Here is a 17,257-nt window from a genome sequence, read left to right on the forward strand (position 1 = left end):
TTACTCATTATTCTCGTTGGTCTCAGCGGCGAACAAACTATCCGCGTCGTCTTCAGTCTCTCGAAGCTCCATTCCCACAAGCAATCGCTCACGCTCCAGAATCACCTCTTGAATCCACTTCTTCTCCGCCACCATTCGCCTCGTCAGGTCCGTCTCCTTGTCCACATATGCTGCGTCATTCCTCTTCCTCGCGCTGTACATGAGTTCCTCCTTCACAGTTCGCTCATCCTCGAGCTTGGTCCGATAATGGTGTAATTGGTCGTCCCTCCACCTCTGCCACGTCCGGTACGCCAGATCCATGCGCTGGCGCAAAGGCAGCATGCTTGCTTCTACCCGTTCTTCCCCATCAACTTTATCGGCCCAAAAGTCGCGAAGCTGGGCCAGATAATCCTCCTCTAATTGACGCTCCAGGTCTGCTCGAGCAGCATATTCCTTGTCGTATTTATCCTCTCTAGCTCTGATTTTGATCTGCATTAGCGAGTCAAGATTGTCACGCTCAGCTTGCTGTCTCTCTTCGAGTTGTTTCTTCGCTGACTCGGCTTCCGCAGCTAGGTCTCTGGCATATTCGTCTTGCTTTGAATCAGCCATGACCTGTTGGAGCTCATGAAGTTCATCCAGCATCTCGCGTAGCTGCTGGTACTTGATTTCAACTTCTTGTCTGCGGACCTGTTCCATTTTCAGCCGCTCTTCAACTTCAGCTTGCCAACGTTCCAGCTCCAGCCTCTCATTCTCCAGCCTTTCAATCTCGCGTGTCCAAGCTTCTTGGCGCTCAAACTCCTCGATCTGGGCCAGAATGTCGCGCAGCTCCTCTGCTTCTGTTCTCTCGTTAATTAACCTCTGCCCCCTGCGAGCTTCGGCTGCCTGTTTGATGGCATGTAGTTGTTCCATTGTACACCCACAGGTTCTCCACCGAAGCCCGCAGACGTAACAGAACTGAGCACCGCATCTGCACGTCATATGTTGACACGCCTCCTTGTGTTCCACCAAGGCATGACAAGAGTAACAATGCTTCCAACCTTCTTCCTCTGCTAACAGGTTGGTCAAGTTCAAGTCTTGATCCTGAGGGCAGTCGTTGTTCCCGTGTGCCTGGCCTCGGCAGATGGTACATGTAACGTGATTGCGTTCGCAGCGGGCTTGACGCCTGGCGAGACTGATTTTGCCAGGCTTAATCCAGACGCCACAATCAGGAACGTGACAATATACTCGTTCGCTGACGGGAATTTCCCACTCCGATGATCTTTCGTGAAACGTCTTTTTCAGCTCGTCGGGAATATTCTTCAGAACGGTCTTGAAGGGGATCTGATTTAAGCAGCACTTAGGCGGCCACTGTTGTTCATTTTGAACTGCTGCTGTTACTAGACGGACGAAGCAGTCGCGGCAATAACTATGACATGGGACCTTGACTGTATGTTTCACGGGGACGTCGTCGAGGCATGAAACGCATTCCCTAAAAAGAGAAACACAGAGAGTTAGCTAAAAGAAACCAGAACAAGAGACGAACTCGAGGGGTTAGGTATGGATATAAAGGACTTACACAAGTGCATTCGGATCAGTAGACTTGAATAGCCTGGTCTTTTTGAGCGCAGCAATAGCCTCCAAAGTTTTCGGATCGGCCGACTTCGGGTCGACAGACATAATCTTAGTCTCTAGTTTGTGTTGAAGAGCTTCACGAGCCCGCCCAGCAGCACTGCTTTCTCCCCCTTCCGGACTGCGCTGGAATAAATTGCGTAAAGCAAACTTTCGACGTTTCTCTTCTTTGATAGGTACTCCCGGTGGGCCCAAGAGAACGAAATCTGGCACAGCCCCTGACATGACCAAATCTTCCGAATTCTTGACTCTGGTACCTGATGATTCGGCTGGCGGATCCTCAGGTGGAATGAATATGGGTAAATAAGGTTCTTTTCCCTTTGCCTTTTGTTCCTCTTCCGCTGTCCGACGAGCAGCTTCCTCTGCAGCCTCCTTCTTGAGGCGTTGCTCTTGGCCGACTCGTGTTTTGACGTTTTCAATCGAAGTGAAGACGATATCTAGGAGGATCTGAGATGTGACGTTGGGCGTTTTTCTAAGTGCTGCCGGCGGGTCGTATTCATGCCAGTCGATGCCATTGATGTCACCATCGGCTGGTTTCTCTGTTGAAATTGGCGATTCGAGTTGTTCGCTTTTTCTTTTGACAGCATCTTGTAGCTTTCCTAGCGCTGTATATGGGTTTTCGTAAAAGTCGATGCAGTCCTCGGGCCCGAGAGATGCGGACACGAGAGTATGTAGCTCGACCGTGGATGTAGTCATCGTGGTGGTTCAGCTCTCCTCGAGCAGAAGCTGCGCGTGTGTCCTACAGTGCGTGCCTTGGTAGGATGATACTCGAAATCGCACAGCAGAACACCACAGAGCTTTGGATTTTGACGACTTCACTCTTATAAACCAAAGTATGTAAACGAAAGAACAGCTTAACAGCTCTAAGCTGCCACAACAACTACGACATGACGCTATAAATGGACTCGTGCTACCTGCACCGGCATCAGACGGCCTGTTAGCCAGGAGCCGCAAGCTTTAGGCTGCTGCTGCTCATCCCTTGAGCAAGGCACCCCGACCCAAGCAAGTCAGCCTCCTCATGGCTTAGTCCATACTCAAGACGGCAACCCAGCCAAGCACTCGCGGGGAGCAAGCCAGTTTCTCTGCGCAAATCTGGGCCAGTAGGATGCCGGCACGCACCACCGCCTGAGATGGCATCGCCTTGCTGTTCACTCATCGTTGGCGGGATGTGGAGAGAAGACGGCAGCGAGGCGTTGCAGCTGAGCTACTAGCGCAGCTTCAGCCACTGGCCGGACACATGGACTCTCATCGGTATCGCTTTCCGGGAACACGAGGCGGAGAGGGCCCTGTGTTCCAGTCTTGGAAGCATCGCGAGTGCTGTTTGGCCGCTTTGACGCCGACTCATCGAATGCTCATTAACAGTGTTGGTGCTGCCGGGCTCCGGGGAAACCGGAATCAGCAAGATAACTAGAACCCCAGTTGACGCTGTTTCACGAACAAAACGAGGACTGGGGCTTGGACAGGGCGATCGCATGGCATGAGTCCATTGCGGGATGGCGGGTTAAGCTGCAAGGAGTTGGAGATGCGCCTCAGCCGCACGTGTGGTTGGATTCTGTCCACTGAAAGCTTCCACGTGGGTGCCTGGAGTGCACTAGCACTCGCCTTATCAGGTCCATAGGTACATGCAGTCTGGTGGTCGACCTCTAATAATACGTGCACGTACATACTGGTAAGGACATGAAAGCACCACTTAGACATTTTGCCAGAATTCAAGGCGCGCAATCCTACCGGGAATTTATCAATATAGGTTTCAGGCCTGGTGTCGAGCGTGCATTAGACGGTTGAGGCTGCATTGCAGTAGACAGCATTGCCACAATATGAGTCTATTAATAACTTTGATTCACCCTGCAGATGTCACAGTCCCTAGGAAGAAAAGAGATGGATGCGTCAATATCAGAAAACACATGTGTCGTGCTGTAAGTGGTAATGATGTTCATGTGCTTTAATACGGCCACAAGCTAATGATAGGATATACAATTCTCTATCAAAGAAATCACTCTACCTCGCTACGTAATAGGTAGAAATCGCAAAATCAAGGCCAAAGATATCAATCGCTGCTTGCCGGTAAGCAGTAATAACACGCAAACACATTTCTCCTCATCGTGCACGTTTATATGAGGCCACACACGGGTCTCCTCTTACACCTGCATGCCGGGTGCCTGAAATCTCTCTCCGTATCCCTGGAGCCTCACCTAGCACGAACACCTGCCGCATCCTTCAAGCTAAACCGCAGATGCTCGTAATCAAAGTAGCTTCTGACCGTCATACGTCTAGATTTTAGCTTTGGGAGCGTCAAACTCCACCTTGTTGGTACTGGATGCAAGACAAAGGTGCCCTTTGTTAGCGTCGCCTTGCTTATTACACCTCTCCAAGGATCAGGGGATAAGATGGTAACATACCACGTGCCGACACTCTCAAGACCAACCTCGACGACATCTCCATCTTTGAGCCACAGCTGCGGCTTCCGGCCCATTCCTACACCTTCGGGGGTCCCCGTAAAGATGACATCTCCTGGCAGCAGAGTGACGCCGCGACTGAGGAAGGATATCATTTGTCGTACACTGAAAATCTGGTCTGCCGTGTTTCCGTCCTTTATCCATGAGTCAGTTTGACGTTTCTAGTCATCATGTGCTAATCACATACCTGGACGGTTTGCCCGTTGAGTTTGGTCCAGATCTTCAGATTCTGGGGGTCCTTGATGACATCGGGCGTGACGATGGCTGGACCAAAGGGCGCCCAGCCGTCAAAGGCCTTGCCGAGAGACCACTGGCTTCCTCCGTGCTTGAGCTGCCAGTCTCGGTGAGATACATCGTTGCCAATGGAGTATCCCAACACATAATCGAGTGCGTCGGCCTCGGACACATCTGTGCATCTCTTGCCAATCACCACAACAAGCTCACACTCGTAGTCTAGGCCGGTTCCCTCCTGCGCCATCGAGTGGACAGGAATGGGGTCAACAGGGCCGGAGAGAGACGTGATGGGCTTGTAGAACAAGACGGGGAATTTGGGCTCTGGTAGGTTTGATTCTTTGGCATGTTTGGCGTAGTTGAGTCCCAAGCATCGAACAGTCTTGACATGAGATTGCGCCAAGGGGGCGAGCAGCAGGCGTACGCCAACTTCTTGGTCCGTCACATTATACTTGCCAAAGATATCACCCTCGATAATACGGGCGCGCTGAGCTTTTGCAACGTCGCTGACTCCCTGAGGTAGGATGGCATCGCCGTAATATGTACGGCCGTCCTTGGCCAAGAAACGGATGAGCCGCTGTTAAGGTTAGTCTAGTGTTCCATCATGATAATAAGCGGCAATGAGGGCATCCATACAGTAAATCTAGTAGACATGATGGCTTAATTGATGCAAGAAATTGAATTTTTAACAAATACTCTACTGCATAAGAGAATGCCAACAAAACGTATAATAAATATTCTACAAGAGTGTCAACAAAAAAAAGGCCAACTTGATTTATCCGATGTCGCGATTCGTGTCTCTTCTCTGCATTACCAAGACAACTCCGTCCACGGTTGATCGATTACCCTCCACCCAATTCGGACTCCGCTCTGGCGCCGAACCCCCACACAAGCATCTCGATGCTCCCCCAGAGCCCATTTTCCCAGTTGGTGGGCGCGACAGCTGCAAATATTCCACCAACTATGGGCCGGTGATTTGCCAGCCTCTCAAACAGCGCTTCAACGGCGTAACTCGCGGCGCAATAGGCTAGACGAACGACTGCAAGCCATTGATCACAGAACCCTGCACTGCAACGATGCGTCTATCAGGCCTGCAGAAGGAAGTGCTGGCGCTGTATCGCCAGTGCCTTCGCGAATGCAGAAAGAAGCCTCAGGTGTGTACAGACTGACGTACTCATTAAAGGCTCATTGCTGGAATGAGAGAGCTGGAATTTGAAATCCAACTAACAGGGACAAAAGAACACCCGCGCTCACTTTGAAAAGTTTGTGAGGTGAGATGAACTTACATGTCTTGGTACACTCAAGATACCGGACATTGGATTATAGTGCTCACATTGTTCTGACAGGGACGAATTCGCACGCAACATTGCCGTCGAAAAGCGCGACTTTGCGGCCATTGAGTTCCTGCTCCGCAAAGGCCATCGGCAGCTCGACGTCTACTCTTCACCTGGTATCAAGGATATCAGGTAAGTGAGACACTCGCCGCACTTACTAGAGGCCAGGGCAGAATTCTATCTTCAAGCCATGGCCTCTTACCTTCGAGACAAGGTAGCACGATATGCGCCATCCATGATGCAAATCGCAGACAGCAGCTGCCCCGGACTCAGTTCTGTGGCCAACTGCTCTGTTCCTGAACTTTGGATATCCATCTTCAGTCGCTCTTGTCTCCATTAATCATCTAGCCGATATGGCCGCTCTCCCCTCAAACTCCGATGTTCTTCTCTCTGTTGAAATGACAACACAGAGCTGCATGATCTCTGCTTCATGCTTAGATCAACCAAAACAAAACTTCTTAGCTATCGCATCGTACCAAAGAATCATTGCCTCAACTGCTTCTCATCTACTTTCCAGTAGCTTCATCTCGTAAAGCTCTCGTTATCTCCATGGACTCTCGTTCAATGGCTACGTTAGCGGCCATTCCCGAAGCCGCCTCTTGTTTACTCGATAGAAACAGATTTCGACACCGCAACAGCCTTGCAACACCATCATTCCAAAGGCAGCGCCCAAAATCTCGTGTCATTATTCTTTCAAAGCGTTCGAGCCGGGCGCATACGCCGATTCGAAAGGCCTCTCCCCCTATGACATCTCCTGGATCAGTATATAGCAGTGATACTGGGCCGGTTTCTGAGCAGCCCTATACTGAAATGCCACCCAAAGAGACGCATAAATCGCCTCCAGACGTTGGTCGCCGCGACCAGCCCTACATTCGCTCTGCCTATGATGTGGGAACCGCCTTCCGAGGCGTCAGTATGAAATCTCTCGACGGAGCATCTTCTCTCGACCAATCCTGGGTTCCATCTGAACCATCAGTTGATTTGGATTCATTCCCATTGCCTCCGCCAAAGAACCCTCCGCAGCAGTCTGAATACAGCGTCAATCCTTTGAGTATTGCTGCGAAGCCATCACGAAGCCATGCATCCACGCTTCAAAACCCCGGGACATCCACATGCTTTGCAAGGGCCGGCTTTTCGCCCCCTCCAGTTAGACGGAAGGCTCACATGCGCATGCATAGAAGCCCTCGTTCGTCACATGGCTTGCTTCTTGATGGCGTGGCTGATTTTGCGAGCGCGTCGAAGCATACGTCCATCGACTCTGCTCTTGTGGAAGCCATCTCGCGAAGCGTGTGCCAGCAACTGCGACTCTTTTCAGCCAGATCAAAGAATAACCAGGAAAGAAGCTTCTCACGGCCATTCAGAGAGGCATCACACAGCCAACAGGTCAATCATCCGCGGATATTCAACCAGTCAGATCAAGCACGGATATTTAACCAGTCAGATCAGTCAGACAAGTTCGCAGGACGACATGGACAATCCCGGCGGACTAAGCATTTGTGGCAGCAAACGAATCCACCAGCAACACCAACAAAGTCTAATATATCGTTACGTACAGTATCCCCATTGATGCCCTTTCGTCCAGAGTTTAAGGCAGCAGGATTAGCAGTGACATCAAAGGACCAGAAGCGTGGCTTTCCCGCCTATATTGCAAGACTCATGTCAACAAGATCAACCCAGAAACGTGCCAACCGCTCCGGTAGCAAGCACCACGCAAAAGTGCCAAAATTCGATGGTTTCGAAGAAGAGGACTCCAGCGGGAGCTCAATGAGCCAGATCTCATTTGCCCCTTCACAAGACATGGATGAGTGGAGGTTCGCGCTGATCGACGAGGCGCCTGTTCGAAAACAGAAGAGGCGTGCCACAAAGGAAAAGAGAAAAACAAAACGATGCTGGTTTCCTTGCTTCACCCGGGACGAGGATTCTGTTGCGGATGGGTCATAGGCACACTTCCGACAGATATCTAGAGATGCTATTTCGAGGATGTCCAGGGACTCGCCTCCAACGCCTCCTCCTAAGCCCACGCCACTTGTAATCCCTCGACGAAGTGACCGGGAGAACAGAACTCGCCCCAGAGCCGATTCAAGCCCACGAAGCCCACGCCAGAAAAGTTTTGGGGCCCGAGATGCGTTTAACTCACAGTCAAGACAGCCGACAAAGCCGACGGCCCATTGTCACGGCGGGTGTTACGACGGCGAACCATGTTCAAAGGAGCAGATTCGTATGCAGCCGCGAGCCAAGAGGGCGCAGACAACCCAAAATCCCCCTACTCGTCATTTGAATTCACGAGAGGACCAGACAACCCGACGACCGTATCAAAGTCTCCCTACTCAGAGATTCAACAGAGGGCTATCAGAAGGAACTCGGTTCAAAACAGATATCAAGTCAAGCCAGCCTCGCCCAAGTTTTGATCCTGATCATGTTGGAGTATGCTGCAGAAGCGGTCGCGGCGCCACATCTCAAGCGAATGCCCCTCCTAATATTCCCACAAGAACGTCTTCAATCCGAGAGAGCGCTTCAGCCTCGGAAGATGACCTCGAAGGCGATGACGGCGATATCGTTGATCGAGATGTGCTTCGGGGTTTGCATATTGTAGCATCGGCAGCTTGTGACGAAGAAGTAGATGCCTTCGTGCGTAACAGAACGGGTCTGCGGCTGCGGCGATTTCTGGCAGACTTGAAGGTGCTGGAGACGCTTCGCGATATCCAACCCGTCGAGGGTCTTGGTCCTGGCGCGAGGCGGAGGAGGTCAAACATGAGGCAATTGAAGCGGCAGGTTCGTCGGTTTCGGGACGCAAGAGAAAGTGTGATGGCTGCTTAATAGGAAAGGAGGTCGATTGTTGAAATCAATATTGATACTCTTATTCAAGGTGGAAATCAATATGCAGTTTTTTTATGTTCTTGAGTTGCTGGGTTATGGTATATAAATTATAGAAGATGAACTATGTACATTGTGTTTTGCTCGTCTCGAATCATCATAAAATAGAGTTACCTACCTGGTAGTTTGATATTTTCTTGTCGTAAACCGGCATCTCGCTCCCCGCCAAAAGAGGCTCGCATGACAACTGAATACTTAACACGTTATCCTAATACACTTGAGACGGGATATCTTTCGCGAGCTCCAAAAAAAGCCGAGCTTCATGACAACCAAAAATCGCTCCAACGAAAAAATCATAACATCATTTCACTCTCTCGCTTCTCCTTGAGCCCATCACAGCCAATTGTCTGCGTGTACAAGGTCTCCTATCGGTTTGCTCTCCTCCAGTATATGCCTAGCCTCTTCCGGCGAGACGAGCATGTCCTCCATGATGAGCTGCACGCCCAGCTCAGCCACCAACACGGCCTGGATAAAGGCCGCCGAGCCCCTTCCTGCAATCACCTTGTCGTGGACGGCCTTCTTCTTGAGCATGTCGCTGTACTCCTTGACGAGGTAGTCGCACATCATGTTGAAGCCGCGGGGGCCGTAATACCCGGGGTTGAGGTTCTCCTCCTTCTTCATGGATCGGCCTTGACCTTGCTCGATCTTTGCTGCGAGGGCGGTGCGGTAGAAGGATTCTTCGCCGTTGATGATGTCGAGGAGGCGGGTTTGGTGTTTCTTGAAGCGGGACTCGAGGGTGGACCATTCGACTTCGGGGTAGGCTTTTGATTCCCATGTTGCCATTGCTGATTTCTTCCTGTGCTCTTCGCAGAATTTCGTTTGAAGTCGGACGTTGAGGCGTTTACCGTTTGAAAAGTCCTTTAGTAGCTTCATGTCGACTGTGGCTCCGCACCAGGGGCACTGCGCACCGCCATCGCCTTCTTTATCTGGGAAAAGGGAGCCGAGCGAGCTCAGGCCGCTGCTGCTTGCATCGGATAGGTCGCCGTCTCCAATGTCGTCGCCGTTGCCGTTGCCGGGTGGTACGAAGTCTGAGAGTTGGGCGGGCATGACAAACTTGGCGGGCGGCGGTGAAGAAGTTATTGGCGCTGCATCTTCTTCCTTGCCTTTCGCCGCAGTTGACTTTCTTGAGCGCAAAGGATTGGCTTTTCGCTTCGCTTTCGCTTTGTCTTTCGTTGCACGTTCGGCACCTCCCGTAAAGGATCCTGGTTGGCTATAAGTCACGGTATCATCGTCCTCTTCATCGTCTTCATCATCATCCTCATCATCGTTCTCGTATAGAATAGGTTCAACCATTTCTAATCGGCGAGTCCTTTTGACCGGAGAGCCAACAGAATCTGGCACAAGGAACTTCCAGCTCTGTCGGGGCGTGTTGGTGCTGTACTCGGGAGGCTTCTTGAACTTGGCGGGCGTGGACGGCTCTTCTAGGGCTGCGCGTCGTTAATCATCTGTGGCATATAATGGCCGGCAAACATGTAGCTGTACAAACCTTTTGGTAACCGGGCTACCTGAGCAAGGAGGCTTTTCTTCCCAAAGGTGGCCTTTACCTTGGATTGCTTGGTAAAGCCCTGGGCATTTAAGAGGTGACTGGCCATGTTCAGAGGCTCTACAGTCGGATCCGTTTTGGGGAGTGCATTTTTCTTGGGCTTGCTCTTTTCGGGGGAGCCATCTGATGGGCGCTTCCTCTTCTTGGCCGTTGATTGTGACTCTTCGGGCTCTTCCTTTAGCTTCGATATCTCTTTCAGTGTTGACCGACGAGTTTGCCGCCCACCCTTTTGGCCTTGGGATGTGAATGTGGTTGACGAGATAGCTCCTCGGGGCGGAGCATCATCTGAATCCGAGCTGTCAGCAATAGGCTGTTCAGATTCCACGTTGTCGTCTGCATTTTCCGCGGTACCCTCGTCTTCCAAATCGCTAGACGCAAGTGGTGGCGCAAATATGTCGTCAAGAACAGGCTCGTCAGGAATAGGCTCAGGGATCTTGATCTGAGAGCGTCTGGTCTGAGTCCTGGACTCCGGTTTCGGTTTCGGTGCCGCTTCTGTTGTCGTCGTTATAGTCGTAGTCGTCGTCTTCGTCTTCGTCTTCGCCTCAGTCCTGGACTTGATCGATTTGAGTAAAGGCTCGGGTGAATCGAGATAGCTTAATCCTACTCTTCTTACTGATGGTGTAACCATGATGCGTGTCCCTTAGCCCCAAACAGAGCTCCAGCGTCAATGTCGCTCAGAAGAAGCTGAACCCCCAAATATTGTGGCCAAACAGCCAATGACAATGCCACCAAGATTGAATTGTAGCTGCTGGATTGCCCGCCTCGGTAGAGTTGGAAGCCTGGCTCTTAAAAAAATACAAACGGCCTCGCAATCAATTGTGGTGTCGGCAATTGAAGATTTGACCGTCAGACGATACACAGCGCGTCTTGGACGCGTGCGCTATTGTGATTCGAGGTGGGACGGCGTCTTTTAGTTCGATAGCACATCAAATCGCTAAAGCTCGGATATCGATCTTGCGGGGTTCATTGCCTGGGCGATGATGGATAGCAGAAGATGCGGAACTCGGTACTAATTCACTCCGGAACGTCAATAAACAGGTAGCGAATTGGTAAAAATACTGCAAGTTTGGGAGTTGAGGGGAAATCAATCCATAGATCCATCAATCGTAAAGGCGGTCGGACATTGTGCAAATACCCGTAACAGCCACAGGTACCAGGTGCCCCGCGACAGCACCAGCTGCAAGGCTACCAGCGCCTGTACTCGCAGGGAGCTGACCCCTGGAAACCAAGACCTCACCTTCAAAGCTCCGACAAAACAACAGCCTTAGACTCGACCACACTGCTGGCTTGCTTGCGTCAAAATCGAGCCTTGACATTTTGCCATGGCGCTCAACCGCAAATATGCGGCGTTGCCAGACTTGGTACGATCCCGCGGCGAATGCGTAGCAGCTTAATGTCTAACCCGTACCAGGACTCTGCGCCAGATATCTACGAAACTCCAGAGCTGACAGATGACAACTCTACAGTTCCGGTAACAGCTCAAGCTTCATTTCCTTTTGTAAGTTCACAGCTAACAATGGGCATAGACGACTGCAGCTCGGACGCTTTCCGACGATGAGTTCTACGGAGTAGACGACGAGACGCAAAACATCTCGCGGTCAAGGTTGCGCATTGACGAAGCGCGCACCCGATTCTCCCCAGCTACCATTGATATTAGCGGAGCAGATTTCTCAGACCGTGTTGACGGCAAGCGACGATCATACAAAGCTTCCAGCCGCCGCCAACGGATATTGCAGGATGGAACAGAAGAGCTGGGAGATCTTTCTGATGATGACGATGTGGAAAGTTTGGAGCGCAAGATTGCCCGTTTAAAGCGAGAAGTGGAAGAAACTAAGGACGAATATGCCAAACGCAAAGGGGCCTCAGCCGGCGGCGATGATGGTTCCCCAGGTGACCTAAGGCTCGAGTCTCTAAGCCAAACTTTGGATGACCTATCTAGGCGCTCTGGCATCACCGGTATTCAGAAAATCGATCCAACATCCTCCAGCGCAGGCGAGGCTGTGGCAGGATCACTCGAAGCTGGGCCTACATACACTATTACTTACGCACCGACGTATGAGCAGACGCATGCTCTTGCCAAGGCGGCGGATTTCGATCGCAGGCTATTGATCTTGGAGAGGAGCCTCGGCATCAGTTCATCATCCATGTCAGAGGCCGGTGAAGGCGGACTTCCTCGGGCAATTCTTCCGACACTTGACTCTCTGGAGAAACAAATCTCGACCCTCTCGCAAGCGTCAACTGCCAACCTAGACACAATCAGTCGCCGAGTACGAGCATTGGCCACTGAACAAGACAAGTTGAATGAATCTCGCGAAAAGGCAAAGGCTCTACGAGAGGAGCTCGGCAAGCACGCGGGGTCCCCTCCTGCTGACACGTCCGAACAAGAGGCTAAAATCAACGCATTGTACGCAATCCTGCCTACGATCGAAAACCTTACGCCTATATTGCCTCCTCTGCTTGACCGCTTGCGATCACTCAGAGCCATTCACGCAGACGCTGCAACCGCCAGCCAGACACTAGACCAGATCGAGAAACAGCAGGCAGAAATAGCCACAGAAGTCAAGCTATGGAAAGACGGTATCGAGAAGCTAGAGGAAACTGTGAGCAACGGCGACAAAGTCATGAAGACCAACGTGGAGGTCATGGAAGGCTGGGTAAAGGACTTAGAGCAGCGACTAGAGAAGTTGACATAGAACCAGCGTTGCGAATTGATCGTCTGCAAAAGAATGATACCCAATTATAAGCTAAGCTCCAATAAGAAGAATCCAGTGTCTCCCAAAATGCCATTAGCGCCCGAGCTTTCAGTTTCCAAGCTCTCCCCTCAGTAGGTAGCTTTAACGGAATCTCCATTTAATTGGAAGCTTTGGATGGCTGGGGCCATCACGTGGAGACGGGAGCAACGATGACTACATAAAAGCCTCCGGTTGCAGCGTGTTTATTCCTACTTCCATCATTATCAAAACCACGATTCTCTTCCCGAACAAGATACAAATTGTTCGCCATCTAGGATGTTGTAAGTGCAAATTTTCTTTGCATCTCGCATTATCCTACTCTCTAGCATGATGTTCCAAAATAGCATGTATTACCTGATCGCTATGATGTGACATTTTATCACCAAGATCTCTGATTCTAGAACTTTTGACACACCATTTCTTCAATTGCCGTTGATAGTGGAAAACGTCTACGCTAACATACTTGAGAAGAAGCAATCGTTAGAATACGCACCCAATTACTCTGCCGAGTTAATCGCATCATATTTGCTACTTCTTTTTTTCACGCAAACCATCCATCTCCATAAGCTACCATGACATCATCCGCCCCGAAACCCCCGCGCGGGCACTTCAGCGTGCTCTATTTTGCCGGCGCTGGCTCTTTCACGGGACGGGATTCCGAGAGCTTGCCTGCGCCTTTGCCGTTAGGGAAGCTCTTTTCCGAGCTGGAGTCGCGATATCCCGGCGTCCAGGCCAAAATTCTCGACTCGTGTTTGGTAACGGTCAACCTTGATTACGTAGACGTTCCTGAAGATGGCGAGGACGGCGCTCTGATCCAAGAGGGAGATGAGGTTGCCATAATTCCACCGGTCAGCTCTGGCTGAATATTTGGCCGTATTCTTTCGTATAATCACGCGTGCGGCCTGAGATCAAATCCGGAGGGACTTTCAAGGAGAAACATGGTCTTCCTGGGGTGGTGAGAGCAACGGGTCTCGCTCTGGATCTGCTCTACCGACTCGGTTCTGAAACGACTGTTTCCACCGAGATACCCATTCCCAGCTAATTATCTTTCGGTCGGATTTCCGTATTCTCCGAACCGTTACGACTGCTGCGGCAATGACCAAGACCGCCGCCAACGTTGACAAAACAGCTATCACAACCGCCAGCGCCGTACCGGATGAGACTTTACACCCAAGAGGTCTCGTCCTGACCTCCCATCGCTCATCTGGGTGCGGACAAATATTACCACCAAAGGCCGGCGCCAGCACCGGGACGGTGTAATCATTTGGCACGCATGACCATGTCTGCACGGACAAAGCGTCAATATACCGTTGTCAGAAGCCATGATTTGTGATTTTGGCACAGGATGAAATAATTCTGTAGGAAATACCGGGGGCCAATGGTGCAGATTTCATATAAATTCAGTTCTGGCATGGGGAGGCTCACATAAGGGCACCAGCTACAGCCTTGGCTGTTCAGGCATCCCCCGCATGCCTGCTCAGCCCAGCATCGTTGAAAATGCTCATCCGCGTTTTCGGCAGCTGAGAAGCTACCATTGAAGGCTCCGGTGGCTTGGAGACGCGTCTCATATAAACTCATTGTGAGTAAACGAAAAGCTAAGCAAAGCCAACTGTGATGCAGCGCTTCTAGTAGCTATTAGATAAAGGTAGAGAGTTGAAAGAGCTGTGCAGTGGTTTGGAAGTATTGGGTGGTCTGATTGCACAGCCTCTGTTTCCCGGACTTGGAAGGCCGAGTTCCTGGTCAGACCGTGCGGGGAACAACATGAAAACAAATAGAGTTCAAAGGGCAGCGGCAACATTAGTCAGGCTTGCATATGCGCACGGCGATTTAAGCTGCATCTTGAGTGCCATGTTGCGTACAAGCTCTTTATCAGTAACTGGGGAGAGTGTAGCAGCTTCATAGGTAGTCCAAAATATATGCAGACTTACAAAACAAAGTCCTCTCTATCTTGCCTATTGCTTGATACCTTAATATCTGTTCATAGAGAAGAATAACAATTGTCGTAAGGAATGCTTCCATCTCAACATCAGTCCTCTAGAGTATTCTAATCCTCAGCTCCATACGTAAATCCTACAAAGTTGGTTCAACAAGCAACACCACGGCTTCACACGGAGCCAGCGAAAGCTGCTCGCCCTTGAAATCATCCATTGTCCTCCCATGAGTGCTAAAGAGCACCTCAATAGGCACATCAGCACTCCCCACCACCACTTCGTCAAGCGAAAAGTTGCACATGACGAGCGCCATCTCCGTCGCGCTCCTCCTCCTGTACGCAAACACCCGCTCGTTGGCCTTGTAGACAAGCTGGAAGCTTCCGTAGATAAAGATGTCCATGTACTTTTTGCGCAGCTGCAGGACCTGGCGGTACGTGTGGTAGACGGATTGCGGGTTGCCGGTCTGGGAGGCGGCGTTGACGTCCTTGTAGTTGTCATTGACGCGCATCCAAGGGGTGGTGCTACTTGTGAAGCCGGCTTGGGGGGTTGCGTCCCATTGCATGGGGGTTCGGGCGTTGTCGCGAGATTTCTTTTGGTATTCTGCTTTTACGAGTTTTTTGGTTTCTTCGTCTGCGGTGTCTTTGTATAAGCTGGATATAGGTAGAATACCGTCAGTATGAACTTCATCAGAGGGCGTATATATACATGTAGCTTCCCCTCGTATTATATGGTTTATCGAATCAACTTACTTCCAGTGATTAACGCAATCAATGTCTTTGTACTCCTCAATGGGCCACTCCTTTGGAACATTCGTCATGCCAATCTCCTGTCCCTGGTATATAAACGGCGTGCCAGCCTGGAAAGCATGAAACACGGCAATCATCTTTGCACTAGCCTCGCGGTGCTGAGGGTCATCGTGTGCGAAGCGGCTGATGACTCGCGGCTGGTCGTGGTTTTCAAGGTAGAGAGCGTTCCAGCCGTTGTTGTTGTACATGAACTCTTGCCATTTGGTGACAACCGTCTTGAGCTTTGCGAGAGTCCATGTCCCGGGAGAGAACTTTCCGGTTGGGCCGTAGTCAAGATCCATGCTAGATTTTAACAGTCAGTTTCGTGATAATACATAGCTTAGAGAGCTCATGATGCTCTTTCATGACTTACTGCTCAAAGTGGAAAATCATGTTGAGCTCTCCACGGTCAGCGCCCACAGCCTTGATGATCTCATTCTGATCTTGTACGCATGGCATTTCTCCCACGTTGAACGCATCATACTCTATAAGAATAGCGCCGAGATCTTTCAGGTATTCGTGCAATCTAGGTCCGCAAGCGTAGTACTCGTGGCCCCGGCAGACCACTTTATCAGAGTCCGGGAAGCGTTGGTCTTTGCTGATGAAGTTGATGACGTCCATCCGGAAGCCGTCTATTCCTCGACCGAGCCAGAAGCGCATAACCTCATGGACAGCCTTGCGCACGTCCGGGTTTTCCCAGTTGAGATCGGGCTGCTCTCGGCAAAAGAGTCGTAAATAGTATTCGTCAGTTGTCTCATCGTATTCCCAGGCGCTGCCTTGAAAATGGCTTTCCCAGTTGTTTGGGGGCTGTCGATTGCCTTGAGCGTCGTACTTGGGTGGACGCCAGATATACCAATCTCGAAAGGCATTGTCTTTTGACTTTCTTGATTCTTTGAACCACTCGTGCTGATCGCTTGTGTGGTTGACTACCAGGTCTAGGACAAGTTTCATGCCCCGTTCATGGAGCTTGTCCTTTAGAGTATCAACGTCACTGATATCTCCATAGATGGGATCGATCTTTCTATAGTCGCTAATGTCATACCCCTAGGCAAATTGTATTAGTTAGAATACGTATATCTCCCAAAAAGTAGCGTGAATATGTATGTTTGTGCTTGTAGGGTAGCAAATTATAGCTGAGAGTTTAAACTAACCATATCTTTTTGGGGACTTGCGAATATGGGCGACAGCCATACTATATCCACGCCGAGGTCCTTGAGATAGTCTACTCGTGAAATGATTCCTTTCAGGTCTCCAGTTCCAGAGCCCGTGGTGTCTTGAAAGGATGCCGGATATACTTGGTACACCGAACTCTCCTTCCACCAGGTGCGAAGCTGTTCCGTGGAGCCCATAGTGGTGAGATCTTTTGAATTGTAACCCTGATCTGGATCGTACAGGGGAGTTTCTGTTTCAACTTTGTTTGAAGATATTAAATTCAACAAGAGGACGTTCGCACAAAGACATGGACATTTCAATGTTTCCTTTAGCCATCCATATCTATAGAGGATGCGGGGGTTTCGCGGGGCTTGCATCCACTGTAAAGAACACTATGTCCAGGCTATCTCCATCATAGTGGAGGTAGTTTCATCATTGGAGACCCGTAAGAAGGCCAGATAGCGAGCACTATTCGCGGATACAATGAGACGGGAGCACAATTGAAGCTGCTAGGCAACTAAGGCCGTGGGAAAATGCACTGCTCGGGCCGACGAAAGTTGTCCGGAGTTTCAGCCGTGAAGGTGAAAGTCATGTCTGACGCCGGATATCTCCCCGCATCTTGCGCCGATTTT

At 50.6% G+C, this 17,257-nt stretch overlaps 7 protein-coding genes across 7 annotated transcripts; 3 read left to right on the plus strand and 4 right to left on the minus strand.

The window, feature by feature from the left end:
• T069G_00711 (uncharacterized protein) lies at window positions 1-2,283 on the minus strand (the record flags this gene model as incomplete). Its single annotated transcript, XM_056167921.1, has 3 exons — window positions 1-815; window positions 1,017-1,447; window positions 1,535-2,283. 3 exons carry the CDS (start codon window positions 2,281-2,283, stop codon window positions 1-3), a joined length of 1,995 nt encoding a protein of 664 aa, XP_056033237.1.
• Window positions 2,284-3,857: 1,574 nt separating this feature from the next.
• On the minus strand, window positions 3,858-4,928 carry T069G_00712 (fumarylacetoacetate (FAA) hydrolase family domain-containing protein; the record flags this gene model as incomplete). Its single annotated transcript, XM_056167922.1, has 4 exons — window positions 3,858-3,900; window positions 3,987-4,177; window positions 4,231-4,851; window positions 4,911-4,928. The coding sequence occupies 4 exons, from the start codon at window positions 4,926-4,928 to the stop codon at window positions 3,858-3,860; spliced, it is 873 nt and encodes a 290-aa protein (XP_056033238.1).
• Window positions 4,929-5,350: 422 nt separating this feature from the next.
• On the plus strand, window positions 5,351-8,425 carry T069G_00713 (complex 1 protein (LYR family) domain-containing protein; the record flags this gene model as incomplete). Its single annotated transcript, XM_056167923.1, has 6 exons — window positions 5,351-5,428; window positions 5,505-5,545; window positions 5,621-5,740; window positions 6,271-6,991; window positions 7,046-7,419; window positions 7,597-8,425. The coding sequence occupies 6 exons, from the start codon at window positions 5,351-5,353 to the stop codon at window positions 8,423-8,425; spliced, it is 2,163 nt and encodes a 720-aa protein (XP_056033239.1).
• A 390-nt stretch (window positions 8,426-8,815) lies between these two features.
• On the minus strand, window positions 8,816-10,653 carry T069G_00714 (RTC4-like domain-containing protein; the record flags this gene model as incomplete). The annotated part of the gene is made up of 3 exons (XM_056167924.1): window positions 8,816-9,909; window positions 9,969-10,578; window positions 10,639-10,653. The coding sequence occupies 3 exons, from the start codon at window positions 10,651-10,653 to the stop codon at window positions 8,816-8,818; spliced, it is 1,719 nt and encodes a 572-aa protein (XP_056033240.1).
• A 694-nt stretch (window positions 10,654-11,347) lies between these two features.
• On the plus strand, window positions 11,348-12,718 carry T069G_00715 (dynamitin domain-containing protein; the record flags this gene model as incomplete). The annotated part of the gene is made up of 3 exons (XM_056167925.1): window positions 11,348-11,386; window positions 11,437-11,496; window positions 11,552-12,718. The coding sequence occupies 3 exons, from the start codon at window positions 11,348-11,350 to the stop codon at window positions 12,716-12,718; spliced, it is 1,266 nt and encodes a 421-aa protein (XP_056033241.1).
• A 611-nt stretch (window positions 12,719-13,329) lies between these two features.
• On the plus strand, window positions 13,330-13,620 carry T069G_00716 (thiS family domain-containing protein; the record flags this gene model as incomplete). Its single annotated transcript, XM_056167926.1, has 1 exon — window positions 13,330-13,620. The coding sequence occupies one exon, from the start codon at window positions 13,330-13,332 to the stop codon at window positions 13,618-13,620; it is 291 nt and encodes a 96-aa protein (XP_056033242.1).
• A 1,207-nt stretch (window positions 13,621-14,827) lies between these two features.
• T069G_00717 (alpha amylase, catalytic domain-containing protein) lies at window positions 14,828-16,822 on the minus strand (the record flags this gene model as incomplete). Its single annotated transcript, XM_056167927.1, has 5 exons — window positions 14,828-15,338; window positions 15,438-15,776; window positions 15,847-16,245; window positions 16,306-16,517; window positions 16,625-16,822. The coding sequence occupies 5 exons, from the start codon at window positions 16,820-16,822 to the stop codon at window positions 14,828-14,830; spliced, it is 1,659 nt and encodes a 552-aa protein (XP_056033243.1).
• Between the last annotated feature and the right edge of the window lie 435 nt (window positions 16,823-17,257).

Source organism: Trichoderma breve, chromosome 1 (genome assembly GCF_028502605.1).
Source record: "Trichoderma breve strain T069 chromosome 1, whole genome shotgun sequence".
NCBI lineage: Eukaryota > Fungi > Ascomycota > Sordariomycetes > Hypocreales > Hypocreaceae > Trichoderma > Trichoderma breve.